The following is a 17,232-nucleotide window of genomic DNA, read 5'->3' as shown; positions in this document are numbered from 1 at the left end:
TTCCTAGGGGCCTTCTCCCTGCACCCCAAAAGAATCTTCTGTACCCCCCAAAATTACGCTTATATCCTTATTAATTAACAGTGAGAGAGTGGGTGAAAGTCCGGTGGACGCAGTAAATTTCATTTACTGCGTCACCAACTCCTGCACCCCCAAACGTTATTTGTTAGACTCCGTTTCTTTTCTTCTCCACTCCACATTCATAAATTTTTCTCTCTGTGTTGGTGGTCCCTAAAATTTTTAATTTCTGTCTCATTCCTTCATTCTCTCTGGTTCTGGTTCGTGGTCCTTTGTATCAGTTTCCTTTATTCTTTTTTAAGGAATGTTATTTATTGTCTCACTCACTCGTGGTTCCTGGTTTGTTGTGATCGAAGGTTGAAGGAAGGTGGTTGTAAGAAGTCATTTATCTTCTCTGTAAGTGGTAGTTTCCATCAGGTTAGCCTTTAAACTTTTTATTTTTCTGTTTGCTTGTGAAATAGAAAAGCCGTTTGATAAAAAAATCGTAATGTATGCGAAACGGAACACGAAATCCGTTTCTGAGTATTCTGAAACGGATTCTGTATTCCGTTTCACAAAAAAATTTGCAAATTTTTTTATGAAACGGAATACAGATTCCGTTTCATAATACTCTGAAACGGATTCTGTATTCCGTTTCATAAAAAAATTTGCAAATTTTTTTGAAACGGAATACAGAATCCGTTTCAGAGTATTGTGAAACGGATTCTGTATTCCGTTTCACAAAAAAATTTGCAAATTTTTTTATGAAACGGAATACAGATTCCGTTTCATAATACTCTGAAACGGATTCTGTATTCCGTTTCAAAAAAATTTGCAAATTTTTTTATGAAACGGATTCTGTATTCCGTTTCACAAAAAAATTTGCAAATTTTTTTATGAAACGGAATACAGAATCCGTTTCACAATGCTCTGAAACGGATTGTGTATTCCGTTTCACATGCATTTTGAATTGTGCATGGTAAAATTACACCCCACCCATTAATTTGAAATATTCTTATGTTCGTAGCTGGTTCTGGGATGCTCTAAGTTGTTAATTTAATAAAGATTTTCTTTTTCTCTGCGAAGAGGAATCCTTTTCACAATTTTTGAAATGGAAAGTGTATGCCGTTTCCGAATCCCTTTCACAAATATATGAAATGGAAACTGTATGCCGTTTGACATATATTTTGTTTTTTTGTTACACCCATTCATTAAAAAATTACACCCTCACCTTGTTCTTTTAAACCTTAGTCGTAAATAAATTTTGCATAAGATTGGTGGCATGCATGTACGTGTTATCCTCGTCTTAAAAATAGAGTTGAAATGCATATTTGCATGGTTGTTTTGTGAGACTGTAGGAAACACTCAAACATCAAAAAACCAAATATTTTTTTTCCAAAAGGATTACATAATCCGTTTCTGAAAGATGTGAGATGGAATTTGTAACCCCTGTAGTTTGTATTGAATGTTGATACGTCTAGTGTGTTATTGGTGAATTTTTAATGTGAGTGAATTTATACTGTGTGAGGGGTGAATTTTCTAACCTAAATAATGCAATCAGTTATAAATATCAGCAATCAGTTTTCCAATTTTGATACGTGTTGCATTCACTGGTTTTCTTATGTGATTCGTCTTACATTCTTTATGCATTTTTTTTAATTGCATTATTTTGTAATATTCTGATGTGAGTAATTTACGTATTAAAATACTTTTTTTTATTATAGTTCATCATGGAAGATCATGAATTTAGTTATTTGAGTTTTTTGGATTCTCAAGCGGATTCTCAACTAAATTGTAGTCTCATGTCGGACTTTTCTGATTTTGTTCATGATATCTGCGAACAAGATTATACATCTCATTTTACAACCGATGATATTTTCCCAACACGTGAAGATTTGATTAAGTGGGTTAGAGGGGTTGCTTATAATCTTGGATTTGTTGTCATTATTCTAAGATCAGATAAATATAATGGACAACCAGGAAGAAAGACCCATGTATTATTAGGTTGTGAAAGAGGTGGAAAATATAGAAAATACAAGTCTGATGCAGAACCGAGTTTATCTGGGACAAGAAAATGTGATTGTCCATTTAGATTGAGAGGGAGACCCATCTCTCAAGGGGAGGGATGGGTGTTGAACGTAAAATGTGGTTACCATAATCACGATGTCTCATCTACTCTAGTTGGTCACCCCTATGCTGGTAGGTTGAAGTCTACTGAACAGTCATTGCTTGTTGATATGACTAAAAGTCAAGTCAAACCTTCAAATATACTTCTCACCCTGAAAGAAAAAGATGAGTGTAATGTTACAACCCTTAAGCAAGTGTATAATGCAAGATATAGGTACAAACGTTCAATAAGAGGTTCTAGAACTGAGTTACAACAGTTAATGTTGATGTTGGAACGTGATCACTACATCCATTTTAGTAGATGTCTTGATGAATCTGATGTGGTAAGTGATTTGTTCTGGACCCATCCTGATGCTGTGAAGTTGTTAAATTCATTCAACATTGTGTTCTTAATGGATAGTACCTATAAAACCAACAAATATCGGTTGCCATTACTTGAGATTGTTGGTGTGACCTCAACAGGATTAACTTTCTCGGCCGCTTTTGCATTTTTATCTAGTGAAAAGCAAAATAATTTCATTTGGGCTCTTGAAAGGCTAAGAGGTCTATTTATGACGTCCGAGGGTGGTCCACAAGTCATTGTAACTGATAGGGATCTTGCTCTAATGAATGTTGTTGGCATGGTGTTCCCTCAGTGTTATCATCTTCTATGCCGTTTCCACATTCAAAAAAATGTGCAGGCAAAGTGCAAAATGTTAGTAAATTCTGTTGACGCATGGGATGTTGTACTTCAAGCCTGGGAGAATGTCATGGACTGTGAAGATGAATTAAAGTTTAAGGAGTGTGTTCATCGTCTTCAGGTTGTTTGCCAGCCGTGGCCTGTATTCTTTGAATATGTTAACGACTCGTGGATCATTCCTTATAAGAAATTCTTTGTGAAGGCATGGACGAACAAAGTTATGCATTTGGGGAATACAACATCAAACAGGTATGTTTGTATTTTGCTATTAATTAAATTTTCTTTTATTAATGGTTTATATGATTTCCTTGTATAAATTGTACTAGGGTTGAGTCTGCTCACTGGAGTCTGAAGAAAGTTCTTGGAAGTAGTATGGGAGACCTTTGTTCGTGTTGGGATGGAATTCACAACGTTATTATCTTGCAACACAATGAAATTAAGGCGTCTTTTGAAAGAAGTATAAATCTGATCAGTGACTCTTACAAGGCATTGAGTTATAGAAGATTAGTGGGGAATATTTCTAGATGTGCCTTAGAACTCCTTGCTCCAGAATTGGAAAGAGTAAAGAAGATTGGATTCGATAGTAGTCGTTGTGGCTGCATTCTCAGACAAACTTATGGTCTACCATGTGCGTGTGAATTAGCACGATATGATCCTGGGATTATTCCTCTCCAAGAAATTCATGTCATGTGGACTAGGTTGAGCTTCTCCAATGTCTCGTCTTCACAAACTGAAGGGCAATTATCTATTCAGAGGGAGGTTGATCTACTGCTTAATCTTTTCAAAGAAGTTGATATTGCAGGAAAAGTGACCATAAAACATAAATTACTTGACATAGTTAGCCCTTCCATGACATCGATGTTACCACCACCGACTAAAGTTAAGACGAAAGGTGCAGCTAAGAGTCATAGATCAAAGAAGTCAACCAAACGTGATCCCTCCTATTTTGAGCATGTGGACGCCTCCATAGAGTCCTCAAGACAAGACACATTTGTTGCAAAAACAGAAAACAAGGCGAAGAGCAAACGTGTTATTGAAGAGAAAGTAATACCCATGCTAGAACAGTTCAATCCTGTTTTTCATCCATATATACTGGATGTTGTCGATGTTGTGGCGGACGGTCATTGTGGATATAGATGCATTGCTGCATTGTTGGGTATGGGTGAGGAGTCGTGGCCTCTAATCAGACATGATCTATACAAAGAACTTAGCCAATGGCGAGATGAATATGCAACGTTAGTTGGAGGCTATGATCGTCTGGAAGAACTGAGAAAGTCTTTGCTAGTTCAATCACCATCAGGGGTATAACTTCTATACACCACTGTTGAAATTTATGTATTACAAGTTTTTTATGATTTTGTTTTATTATAATCTAATTAATTATATACAGGCTAATCGAGACAAGTGGATGACTATACCAGACATGGGGTATGCGATTGCTAATCGGTATAATGTAATCCTCGTGTGCTTGTCATCAGTTCAGAATTTGACTATATTCCCACTTCGTACATCCCCACCTACTTCGCAAAGTCAACATCGACTAATTTGTATCGGACATGTTTACAATTCTCATTTTGTTCAGGTATATATGTTTACATATATATATATATATATATATATATATTATTTTTATAAATAACTTTATTTCTCTATTGTCTAATTGCGTATTTACAGGTTCGTCTACAAGAAGGCTGTCCATTACCGACAGTGGATATCATATCATCTAGCAATTGTTACCCAAAGGCAAAAGGGTGGGCATCATTTTATAGAGATAGGATGCAAGCATTCCTAGATTTACACATAGTGGATCGTAGTTATGTAGATCTCATGGAAGACTAATATTTGTTGATTGTATTTAAGTATTTCACTGTTGTAGTTTGTAATTATTTTACCAATATATAAAATTCTAACTCCTTTGGCCAAGGGACGGATATATTTTGGCCTCATTGCTAACATTAAATAACTTAATATAAAATACCATATATAGATGAAATATCTTAACATAAAATCCAATACAAATGTCAACTCTAACATCAAATACAAATAAATCGACTATCCAGACGTAGATGGTCGTCGACCTCGAACTCTACGTCCTCCTCTAGTCTCTTCCTCTTCAAGTCCATCTTGAGCCATCTGCAATAACTCATGAGTGCGATCCCAGGCAACAGTGCCCTCAGTAACATCTCTACAGTCTATCATCCGCTGAAGACCACCTACAATGCGTTTCACGAGACCCTGTCATAATAACAAGTTAATGTCAAATATTAACAGTTACTAATACTATTAACAACTAAATGTGTGACATACCAATAAACCACTGGAAGATGATGACGGTGACGTCCTCTGAACTGTTATGTCATCTGGCAAATTCCGACGAAGTCGGGGCACAAGCACAAGGCTAGGTCGGTCGGCCTCAGCTCCACGTAAAATATATGGATGGGAGACTCTCCTAAACCACTGCAAATATCCATCCGAACATGAAAAGGGAGCTGGTGCTTGGACCACTTGATGTACAACAAACTGCTCGTGCTTTTTCCACCGATCATCAATAGCCTCAAAGTCCATCATGGGAACCGAACTAGGCGGTCGTGGAATAGGCTGGATGAAGCCAAATTGTCGCAACACACGCTCAGGCAAATGACGTTGTACGACGGTCCCAACCCTCAGGAAGCCAGAAAACATGCTATGTGTTACCAGTTGTCGTGCAGCTCTATGTGCTACATATGGGTTCCAAATCATCCCATCATATGTCAAGCCATCCAACTGGACTCTAACATCAGCTATAGCGGAAATGGCGCGTCCAGTGACATAACGTAGAGCACGGGGTTCGGTCTCCACATATGTATCCCGTACTTGCTTCCTTCCCAATGTAGGGAAGTGCTCGTATATCCAAGCCTGTATCAAATAATATTTCATTTAACCATTATCATATAAAACTAAAAACAAGTGAAATAAAGAATAAAATGTTATATAAATGGGTACCTGCAGAAGAGGTAGATATCCAGCTAATTGCTTTGTATTTGCAAAGCTGGCATCTCCTAGCTGCTCATATAAGTGGACAAGAGCAGCAACTCCCCAACCATATGTACGACATGTGGAAAGATCTCTAAATAGCTCGAGATAATGTGTACGAACATAGGTGGCGCTTTTGTTAGCAAATATCGTGCACCCTACAAGGTGCAAAAGATATGCACGTGCAGCAAACTCCCATAGCTCGTTTTCACAACAGCTATGATACAAGTCTCTCAACCAGCTCAGTCGGACCTGTGCACCCCGACTTTGATTCAGCTCCACACATGCCATGGCCCGGTCAACACCAAGAAGTGTCGTCAAAATCTGAACAGAATCTTCATATTCCAGATTTTCAGTGGAGCAAAAGTTTCCACTGATGGAAAGATGGAGAAGTGACGATACGTCATCCAAAGTCATGGTCATCTCCCCAATGGGTAAATGAAAAGTATTGGTCTCGGGATGCCATCTCTCCACGAAACCCAATACTAACCCAAGATCGATATATTCATACAAAATATCGCACAGAGGCGATAATCCAGAAGCTAACACAAAAGGTGCAACAGAAGGATGAGGACGTCCTAATTTCTTCACCTTTTTAATATGAGAGACCACTTTGACAACTCGATCCTACCAGAAGAAACAAAAAAGACTAAAAATACTTACCAACAATAAAATTAAACCTATATAAAAACTTTTTACTGACCTGACCATCCCATATCATGCGTGCAACATGATCCTGGTACAGGGTCAATAAAGATGTATCATATGGACCCCCAGGAAATCCTCCACCATCGTTATCAATGCCGTGCTCGTCCTCCTGAGGAACGTCAGAAACCTCATTCTCAACAATATCATCCTCAACCACATTACCCTCATGCTGACCCCTTCTACGAGCCGAAGCTGTGGGTCTATTCCGTGCACCACCCTGTCTAGAACTCTTTGGTGCATCATTTGAACCGCGTCTACCTAAATTTCCTCGTGTTCTAACCATATCTGTAATTCAAAGTTTGAAACATTAGAATCCAATATAAATTTCCTGGAAAAATAACTAAATGAAATAAACAACATGATTTTAAATTCCGTTACCAAATGCAATTGCTGTCTAATAATAGGAAACGTAAATTATTGATGCTAGTTAATCATACAGTAGTTCTTAGTACCAACCATGAATCAGCTCATTTTAATCCGAGCTACCGTGTGTTCTCTTTTTTAAACCTCTCTAACCATTCTTTCTTTTTCCATTTCACACACACATAATCTCCAAAGACTAAGCCTTTAATTACATTCAACAAGTCACTGCTAAAACGGATTTCACGAAAATAACAACAAAAAAAACACAAAACGGATACTAAAATCCGTTTCACCAAAATTTGAAAAAAAAAACAAAAAACGGAATGCGTATTCCGTTTCATACGCATCCGACACGGCATTCAAAAGCCGTTTCAATAAAATTGAAAAAAAAATTAAATGAAACGGAATGTGTATTCCGTTTCATACACTCCCCACAACGGCTTTCAAAAGTCGTTTCAGTTAAATTTTTTAAAAAAAAAACCCAAACGGAATGTGTATTCCGTTTCTCACTTCCCACACGGCTTACAAAAGCCGTTTCAGAAAAATTTGAAAAAAAAAGGGCGAAACGGAATGTGTATTCCGTTTCTCAATTCACACACGGCTTACGAAAGCCGTTTCACAAAACAAATGAAAAAAAAATGCAGAAACGGAATGTGTATTCCGTTTCTGATTTCCCACACGGCTTCCAAATGCCGTTTCACAAAACAAAAGAAAAAAAAAATGCAGAAACGGAATGTGTATTCCGTTTCTGATTTCCCACACGGCTTACAAATGCCGTTTCACAAAACAAATGAAAAAAAAAATGCAGAAACGGAATGTGTATTCCGTTTCTGATTTCCCGCACGGCTTACATATGCCGTTTCACAAAGAATTCAAAAAAATAAAAACAAACCAAGATTACAAATTTCAAAACATTACTTGGAGAAGATGCGGGTGGGTCTGTGGTGTTGCAGAAGACGAGAAAAGGGACGCAACAGAGATGGATGAAGACTGTGTTGTGCACGGTGGAGAGAAGAACTGTGTGGTGGAGGTGGAGGATGTGTGCGACCAACGTGGGAGAAGACCAAATGGGAGAAAATGAACAGTGTGTGGAGGCTGGGAGAAGAGGACGAACAGTGTGTGGAGGCTTGCGGGAGCAGAGGACAAAAGAGAGGCGTTAGGTCAAAGATTCCTGATCATGGTGTGGGAATTAGATTCTCTTTTTATTGGAGTTTGTTTTGGGGGTGCAGTGGTGTAGGGGTATGGGGTTTTTTAGGGGGTGCAGCGTCAGGGGTATGGGGGTGCAGGGGTATGGGGTAAAAAACACAAGGTAAATGTTATATTTAACCATGGGCAGTTATGGAAATTAAATTGATTTTGGGGGTACAGACGAGATTCTTGGAGGTGTAGGGAGAAGCCCCCCTTTTCCTATCCAGTGTCACTTGTTGGGTTGAGAAGCCCAACCTTCTTCATGTTGCCACCTAAGGTAAACACATGCAACACTTTTCTTTCTCCACGCGTCCAGCAGCTGCCAACATTTTCTTCTTGTTGGGCCCTAATTGGCAATCAGCCCACATGTATCAAGGATAAAACGTTCAAGCTCCGTGAAAGAATAAATGAGCACCTTCCAACCCACCAGCTAGGGTTCCTTTTCCCCATCACGCGTTCATCATTGCTTAGTTAGGGTTCGAGGTTGTTTCACGTTGTCCTTCCCTTTTACACGGCACATTGGCTATTAGATCTTTGTTTCGTTTATTTATTTCACGGCTGCCTTTCCCCCCTTTATTAAAGGTAGATCGTTGAGAGTAATTGTAAGTTTTGAAGAATGAGAGTGAGGTTTTATCCCCCATTTGTCAACTCACCTTCCTAGTCGAGGATTTCTCCTCCTAGGGTTTCCAAAACACCATGAGTATTGTGAGGTTCAAATTGAAACGAGAGTTAACAAATTCGAGAGTTTCCGTTGTGTTGCACCGATCCTTTCCACTGGATCGACATTTGGAGGTTGCGTGAGGGTCTTGTCACTGATTGGACAGAGATTTCGACGAATCTGTGCGACGTTGACCTCATCAAAAGGTCTTTTACGTCAGTTATTTTGGATATTTTATGTTAGTCTTAGGTCCAATGTTATTGTAGCGCACATAAATTTATGTCATATGCAAAACATGCACATAAACTTAAAGTAGGAATATAATGTTGTGAGGTCGAAGACAGATATTCTTATTCTTATTGTAAATGTTATACGTCTAAAAGTTGTTGGATTTGTATTGCAACATTATACTCCTACGTAGTCGATTTCTCTATGATGCTATAATGAAATAGTAATTTGTTTATGCTTTCTTTATGTTTATACAATTTATCTTTTAGATTTTCATGTTTTCCATTGTTTAGGTTTTTTCTTAATGTTTTGCTCAAGGTACACCTTAGAGCTTGATCTAATTATTGGAAGGTCCTAGGAATGAGATTTCAATAAATGAACTAACTAAATCAAATCAAATAGTGCAAGTCGCTAGGGATGAGATTGTGTGTTTGGCCCTTACTATTTTGACTCTTAATGCAGGTATTGAACATATCTTATTTCAAGGAACTTAGTAAGTTGTTCAAGATTTAGATAGACACTAAAAGAGGGATTTGCGTGTTCTTGGTCTTCTAGAATAGGGAAAGCAATATATTCATTATTGTTCTGATCTGACCCAAGTTCGTCCGGCATCGCTTAGGAGTCGAGGTTAAGCGCAGTATAAATACTCCATCCTCCCTCCACCCTTCGAGATGCCTTATTAGGATAAAACTATGATGGAACTCAACGCTTCAAAGCGAACAATACCTCGGGAACACGGTGGTTGTTCCTAATGATCATGCCAGATGAATTTGGGTTGGATCGAAACATTGGTGCCCATCATGGGGACAACGACAACTCCCCTTGCCCTCGACTGAGGGGCTTGTTCCGATACACCTAATAAGTCTCATATCGCTAAAGAGTCGAGGTCAAACTTATTTTAAATACTCTTACCTCTCTCCATCCTCTGAGGCGCCTTTTAAGGAAAAAATCATGACGGAGCTCCTCGTTGCTCCGAAGCGAATGATACCTCAGGAATGCAGTGTTTATTCCTAACAATGGCTGTCAGACGGACTTGGGTTGAATCGGAACATTGGCGCCCATCTTGAGACGACGACAACTCCCTTACCCTCGAATGGAGGGCTTGTTCCGGTACACCCAATAAGTCTCACATTGCTTAGGAGTCGAGGTCAAGCGCAATTTAAATACTCCTACCTCCCTTCACCCTTTGAGACGCCTCTTAAGAACAAAATTATGACGGAGCTCCACGTTGCTCCAAAGCGGACAATACCTCGGAAACGTGATGATTGTTCCTAACGATGGCTACCGAACGAACTTGGGTCAAATAAGAACATTGGCGCCAACTGTGGGGACAACAACTCCCCTTCAACTCCCCTTGCCCTCGATTGGGGGGCTTGTTACAATACACCAAATAAGTCTCACATTGCTTAGGAGTCGAGGTCAAGCCCAATTTAAATTAGAACTATCAAAATGGGCTGGAACCTGCGAGCCAACCCGACTCACCACAGGTTCGGACCAGGTTGGGTTGAAATTTTTTTACAAATTTCAATATCGATTGACTTTTTACCCGGCTCATCCGGTTTGAACCCGTGGTGAGCCGGGTTGGCTCACCAACCCGCAGATAAAAGGGTCACACAAGTGTTTTTTATTAAGTTGGGTTTTACATTTGGGTCATGTTAGGTTGTTTTTTTAGTCAACACATAAATAATTTGTATTTTTTTATTTTGATTTGTATTTGGATTGTATTAAAGTTTATTTATTTATTAATTAGAATTATAATTTAGTTTTGACTGAAAAATGAATAAAAAAATTGTATTTTTTTAATTAAGTGAACTTGTGAGCCAACCCGTTTAACACGCCAATCCGTGGTGGGCCGGGCTGGGTTCAAATTTTTTTGGCTCGCTAAAAAGAGAGTCAAGTTGGGTTGGCTCATTAAATCATCAATCCGTGGTGGGTTGAGCCGGGTCGGGCCGGGTTACCCGCTTTGACAACTCTAGTTTAAATACTCCTACCTCTCTCCATCCTTCCAAGCGCCTTTTAAGGACAAAACCCTAAGGGAGCTCAACGCTGCTCCAAAGCGGATAATACCTCGGGAACTCAATGATTGTTCTTAAAGATGGCTTCCGGACGAACTTGGATCAGGTCAGAACAATCACCACATGAGCAACAATAGGAATTTGCGTAAGGTTATTTGAACTTTATTTAATCCATTTTGCATAGTTGAACAAGGAATATGTGAATGTACTCATTCACATTTGCATTTAAACATATAATTTAAATCTAGCCTCCACTTCTCTCAATCTATATAATATATGCTACTATCCATATTTCCCTATGGATATATAAACTCCTATTTGATTATACCACAACTGACTTGGTGCACTTGCCAATAAATCACATAATTATATATCTCTTTTCAAATTTGATCTTTCAACTCACTATCGTGTGTGATTAGGATTTAACCCCACTGAACATAATCTCAAAAAATAATCTCAAAAAAGTGTTTGTCCCAATAATATGCTAAAAATTACAAATCAAATGTTCTCCTGCAAATTTCAACATATTCTCTTTAGTAGTAGATTTTTCTATAGAATCTTTCAACATATTCTCACTACTTGGTAGATTTTTCTATAGAATATGTGCATTTATGAAAACTTATAAATTCATATGTGTGATGTAACATCCCAATTTCAGCAGCTTAAAACTAATAAAAATATGGAGTTTCATCATAGTTCCAAAACAGATAATTCAGTGTACATAATATATTAATAGTCTTACAAAAGATATGACTATAAAAATATATCACTTATACACTTAAACTAAATTAATAAACTTTATACTTAAACTGACCACTGCTAAAGATCCCACTGGAAACCTCCTCCTAAACACTAAAACGATGACTCTTCATCTTCCAGAAGTGCCTTTGACATTGCAACCACATCTGCTCCCACCAAATAGGTGATCATCGCAAAAGAAAAACATACAACACGAAACAGACTCACAGAAAGCAGGGGTAAGCTAATCTGATAAGAAAAATCATGCAATTCAATTATAAACAAACCATGCAATCTTTCTCATTTTTACCAGAATCACATAGGCCACCACAAACATAGTACAAATATATTACTCTAGACTCAATATCCGAATTATGTAAGCGACATCGGATCTCTTGGTGGCGTGTACTTGTGATGGTTCCCAAACTCTGCAGAGTTTGGACACAAGGGGTTATCACCCAATCACTCCTAAGGTAAGTTCCCTTCGCGTCTGTGACTGAATCGGGTCCACAGACTAAGACCTCCTGTTACTCCTCCTGACATAATTCATTATGCTCTACATGAGCCTTAATGGTTATTGGAGCGTCAGGATACCAACCAAAACTGAGTCTTTATGTCCTTACATACACTAAAACATTCCTCTTAGAATTTCCCTTGAAATCCTAATTCAACCACATCTTCTCATATTCCAACTTCATGCAATTTCACCACACATATTACCAGTCATAACAATTCATGCATATCATAACTAAGTTCACATTTTAACATTTTAACATTTAAACATAGCTTCATCCATTAGAAACAAGGGAATAACACTCAACTACAGGGGTTCTCGCTCAAGCTGGAAGGTCTCGCCCAGGCGAAAGGGATCTCTCGCTTAGGCGAGTCATTCTCACCTGAGCGAGGCTCGAAACAGAGAACAACCCAAACTTTGGGCGAATTCTCGCTCAAGCTAAGTTGTCTCGCTTAGACGAGAGTGACTCTCGCTCAAGCGAGATTGGCTTGCCTAGGCGAGATCTCGCGCAGAGACAGGGGATGAGTTTCTGGTGTTTTCGCTCAGGCGAGAGCTGCTCGCTTAGGTGAAAATACCAGATTCCCAATTTGTTTTCACATGCAACAGTCCAGAAAATCTAGCACAATCCAATCATACACTCAATTACACAGTTCAAGCACTCATACAACACTCAATCATGCAATTCAAAGTCATCAGAATGATTTCTATATGAAATTCAAGCAAAACAGTTAGCTTCCCTTACCTGTTATCTTTTTTAGACAACTTTATAAACTTCAATGCCTTAAAAACGTCAACACCTCTAACTCCACAGGATGCTCTATGCGAACGGAGAAACTGATCGGTCCAATTTGAAGAGTTCGCCGAGAGGATCAATCCTACGGTCTCGGTTCTTCAATCAGACGATCAGAGAAACAGAACCTCTAGAGAGAAGTCAGAGAACTCTAGAAAAGTGGTTTCTAGAGAGATTGTGTGTTTTAAAATAATGAAACTTGTTTATAACAATTCTATTTATACTAAAACCTTCTAATATTAAAATAATCGAGTCTCATTATTTTTAAACCACTATCACTTTTAAAACGTCATTTTCTAAGGTTTTACATGTGATGTCAATCTAATAGAATTTTGAATGAGAAAGTTATAGTTCAATAGATAAATTTAACGTTAAATTATCATTATATTTTTCTAGTTATATTCATTGAAATATTACAAAATATACATATTACTAACATACTTATAAAAAATATTTATGATACAAAGATGAATAATTTAGTTGATGCTAAGAGACCTTGACACTAGAATTATCTTTTTAATAAAATATAGAAATTTTAAGAAATTACTCCAAAAGGGGATATTTCACCAAAAAAATTATGGAATGATTTTATTTTTTATACAACAATTTAAAATATAGACTCAAACAACTTTTTATCCAAAAGTTTGAATGAGTCCTGATAATTTTGGATTTCTTTAAATAATTTATATATATATATATATATATATATATATATATATATATATATATATATATTAAGTTTGTAACAGGAGAAAATGCAAATGATTTTGACATTTGCTTCATTTTGATTATATCTTTAGGTTTTAATTATTCAAATGAAACTAGAAGAATCTTATTTTAAAGAAAACACAAAAGTTGGAAAGTTAGAAATGTTGGAATCATTTAAAAAGCTTTTAAAAGAAAAAAGTCATACATACTTTAAGTTGAAATCTCTAACCTCAAACTTTTTAGACAAAATAATTTTAATTTATTAATTTTTTTAAAGTAAGACGTCTAATAAAAACCAATTAACCATTTTAAGACTCGATTCAATAGACTTTCCAAACAAATATAGTTTATTAATTTTAGACTTCATTTGATATTTTAATTTCTTTTTCTAGAATTTGTAATTTTGAAAAATAAAAGCGTAGCTGACAAAGAATTTGAGGGAGTACACTTGTTTCATTTCTACATTTTTTATTTGCATGAGAATTAAACACTTTGTAAAGGTTGGGTTTTTAACTTTTCTTTGTTGGCATTATTAACTATATTCTTTCCATGAATGTTGGTTGTATATCCTAGTTAGTTATCAAACATTTTGTTACACCACAATAATATTATAAACCACTTAAATTTCTTTTTTCTTTCTAAGGATAAAACTTATTGTTATGAATCTTTTCAATAATAATAGTATATATATATATATATGATCTTTATTTTATTGAATTTTTTAACTTCAAAATGAAATCTGAAAAAAACAAATAGAAAGAAATTAAGAAACAAATAAAATGTTGCATTCTTCTAATAAAGAATCTATAATATTGTGATTATTTCAAATAATAGGTGGATACACTAACATGGTCAGTCCTAGGGTAAAACAAATAAAACATTTGTTTTAGGCCTTTAATAAAATAAGGTCTAAAAAAATTAGTATTATTATTTTTCTTTTAAATTAATTATAAAATTATGTTTAAAAAAAAAAAGTCTTAAAATTCTTTTTAGTACTAATATACTTCTATTAAATTAATTATAAGTTTATGTTTGATAATAAAATTTAATTAAATTATTATTAATGTTTGTTAATTTTTATTGATATTAAAAATGATATTTAATGAGTTAAAACATTTTTATAATAAATTATAATTTTGTTTACCAAAACAAAAAAAGAATGATTAGTTATCTTTATTATCTTATAATCAATCATGATTTTATTTTATACTTAATCTTTTTGTGACTTCTCTTACCTTTTCTTGTTTTTTTCTATTCTATAGTCATTTTTTAACAATTTTGACATATTACATTTGCTTGAATCTTATGTCCCATATGTACCGATATTTTTATTTTCATTTTTGGTTAATATATTTTTTTCTTTTTATTTGTGTTGTTGTTTTTTATGTTGGATTTGTATTAGGATTAGAAATATATTTTTTTTGCCCAATTTTGTTTTTCGGTACTTTTCAATTTACGAGTTTCGAGAATTTTTTTACATATATCTTAATGAGGAGTTAAAATTTTCTACAAAACTATTAATTAGATTAAGGTTTAATCTTTTGGTAGACAATAAATTAATTGAAGCATAAGAATTAAAATACCACAAATATAATAGGAAAATAAGATCCAAATCTAAACTCTATATTCAAAGTTGGATTTTATGTAAAAAAATAAAAGTTTAGGAAAAAAAAACTTACTTTTTTGTGATTCTAAATGTTTATATTGGTTATTTTATGCTTATTATTACTTTCAATTTTATAATATTTTATAAATTTTCATTTAAACACACGTGCTTTTATATCAAAGAGAATATATATATATATATATATATAAAAGAAAAATAAATTAAAAAATTAGAGTAACCGCTCTTTGAATAAATAAGATAATAATAATATAAATATAAATCAAAGTAACAATAAAAAAATTAATCATGACAATTTAATAAATAATTTTACATAAAAAATTTCAAAAATAAATTCTAAATAAAAGATTTTCCTTTTTTAAGTTTGCAACCTTCTAAATTCTTTAATCATCTTAACTCCAAAATACTTGAATTTATAGATATTTTTATTGGGATGAATTTTAAAATTAAATATATTAGTTTAAGATAATGATTTGGTATTCAAAGGATCTATCTATTCATTGCTAAACTTGACATAAACAAGTGATTAAATAAATACATAAATATTCTAATTCAGAAATTTTATTCTTTCAATATTTCGTGTAAGCCTGTTTCATCATTCTGCATAAAAACAAAATGAATCATATTTCGTCCACAGAATGAAAGGGAGAAGGGAAATGAATTCAACACAGAAGAAAATTTAAATTCGATATTTTATCTAAATCTTATATTGGATTTGGACTTTATATTATGAATTTGTTTCTTTTTTTTTTTTCATTTGAATTGTCTTATGGAAAAAACGAAACGCAAGTCATTGTCTAGAACATTTCTTCTTTCGCATGTCCATTAAATTTTTTAGGTTTTAGGATGAGAGAAACACAAGTATGATTAATGTTCATGATTAATGGTAGGTGGTGTTATTTCTGTTGTGTATCATTTATTATAAAAAGTAAGAGAGAGACTATAAACAAGAGATATAATATAGGAAAAAGAATGAGAAAAACATGCAATAATAAATATTATTTACTTCTTTTAAAATAATAATAGATTGAATGTTATAATTAGTGGGTTGGTATCATATTAATGGGACCCTACTTGTGCAGAGAGGTACTATATAGAAATTCCATAAGTAAAGTGTTACATGAAATGAAATGCATTCAATTTTTAAAAGGTTTTCTTTAAAATGGGTTAACATAATATTTCTAATATATCTAAAAAATAACCAATTTTATTTAAATTTATATAAATGTTTGTCTTTGTTTTATCCTCTTTGAGATATAAAACTGGTGTGTTTCTCTGTGTACGTGTGAAATGATTTTTTTGTTACAAAAATACTATCAAAATACACGAATGAATTGGTTATTGATGAATTCTTAAAGAAGTTACTTATGCTTTTCTTCTACATTTCACAGTTAAAAAGCAATGTAATCATCATCACACCCTTAATTTTAAAAATTTAATTGTATTATCACCCTCCTTCAATCATTATAAACTAAAAAGAGGAGAGATGATTGTGATTGATTGTTGTCATTATTAATAATAGTGATAATTATGAAAATAAAACTGATATAATAATGTAGGTTTAAATTTGAAGATGTATGCTATTTCAATTTTTCTAAATAATCTTATCCTCAAGAATTGAGAGGGATATATTTCATTTCCATTTTTTTAATCAATCCTGATCACTTTATAAAAACTATATGTAAGTAAATATTATGCCAAATTATGTGACGGTTAAAAGATAGATAAAAATTAGACCGATATAGAAAGTTGGATCTTGTCATGAACTCCGAAAAAAAAAACATGATGACGAAGAAAGACACAAAAATACATTTAAAAGTTTATGCGAAATTCTCCACAATTAAGCTTAAACTCCCTGTAATGAAGCAAGATTTCCTCGTAAACAA

At 34.6% G+C, this 17,232-nt stretch overlaps 2 protein-coding genes across 2 annotated transcripts; one reads left to right on the top strand and one right to left on the bottom strand.

Annotated features, from left to right (window-relative positions):
• Positions 1-2,231: 2,231 nt before the first annotated feature.
• On the top strand, positions 2,232-4,645 carry LOC114191290. The gene is made up of 4 exons (XM_028080462.1): positions 2,232-3,049; positions 3,127-4,102; positions 4,191-4,382; positions 4,475-4,645. Exons 1-4 carry the CDS (start codon positions 2,232-2,234, stop codon positions 4,637-4,639), a joined length of 2,151 nt encoding a protein of 716 aa, XP_027936263.1. The 3' UTR covers positions 4,640-4,645.
• A 100-nt stretch (positions 4,646-4,745) lies between these two features.
• LOC114191289 (protein MAIN-LIKE 1-like) lies at positions 4,746-6,803 on the bottom strand. Its single transcript, XM_028080461.1, has 4 exons — positions 6,516-6,803; positions 5,783-6,439; positions 5,108-5,695; positions 4,746-5,035 (listed from the first exon to the last, which is right to left on the bottom strand). The coding sequence occupies exons 1-4, from the start codon at positions 6,801-6,803 to the stop codon at positions 4,853-4,855; spliced, it is 1,716 nt and encodes a 571-aa protein (XP_027936262.1). The 3' UTR covers positions 4,746-4,852.
• Positions 6,804-17,232: the final 10,429 nt, after the last annotated feature.

The sequence above is a fragment of the Vigna unguiculata genome, chromosome 7 (assembly GCF_004118075.2).
Source record: "Vigna unguiculata cultivar IT97K-499-35 chromosome 7, ASM411807v1, whole genome shotgun sequence".
NCBI classification, from domain to species: Eukaryota; Viridiplantae; Streptophyta; class Magnoliopsida; order Fabales; family Fabaceae; genus Vigna; species Vigna unguiculata.
This window is presented reverse-complemented; position numbering and strand designations above follow the sequence as displayed.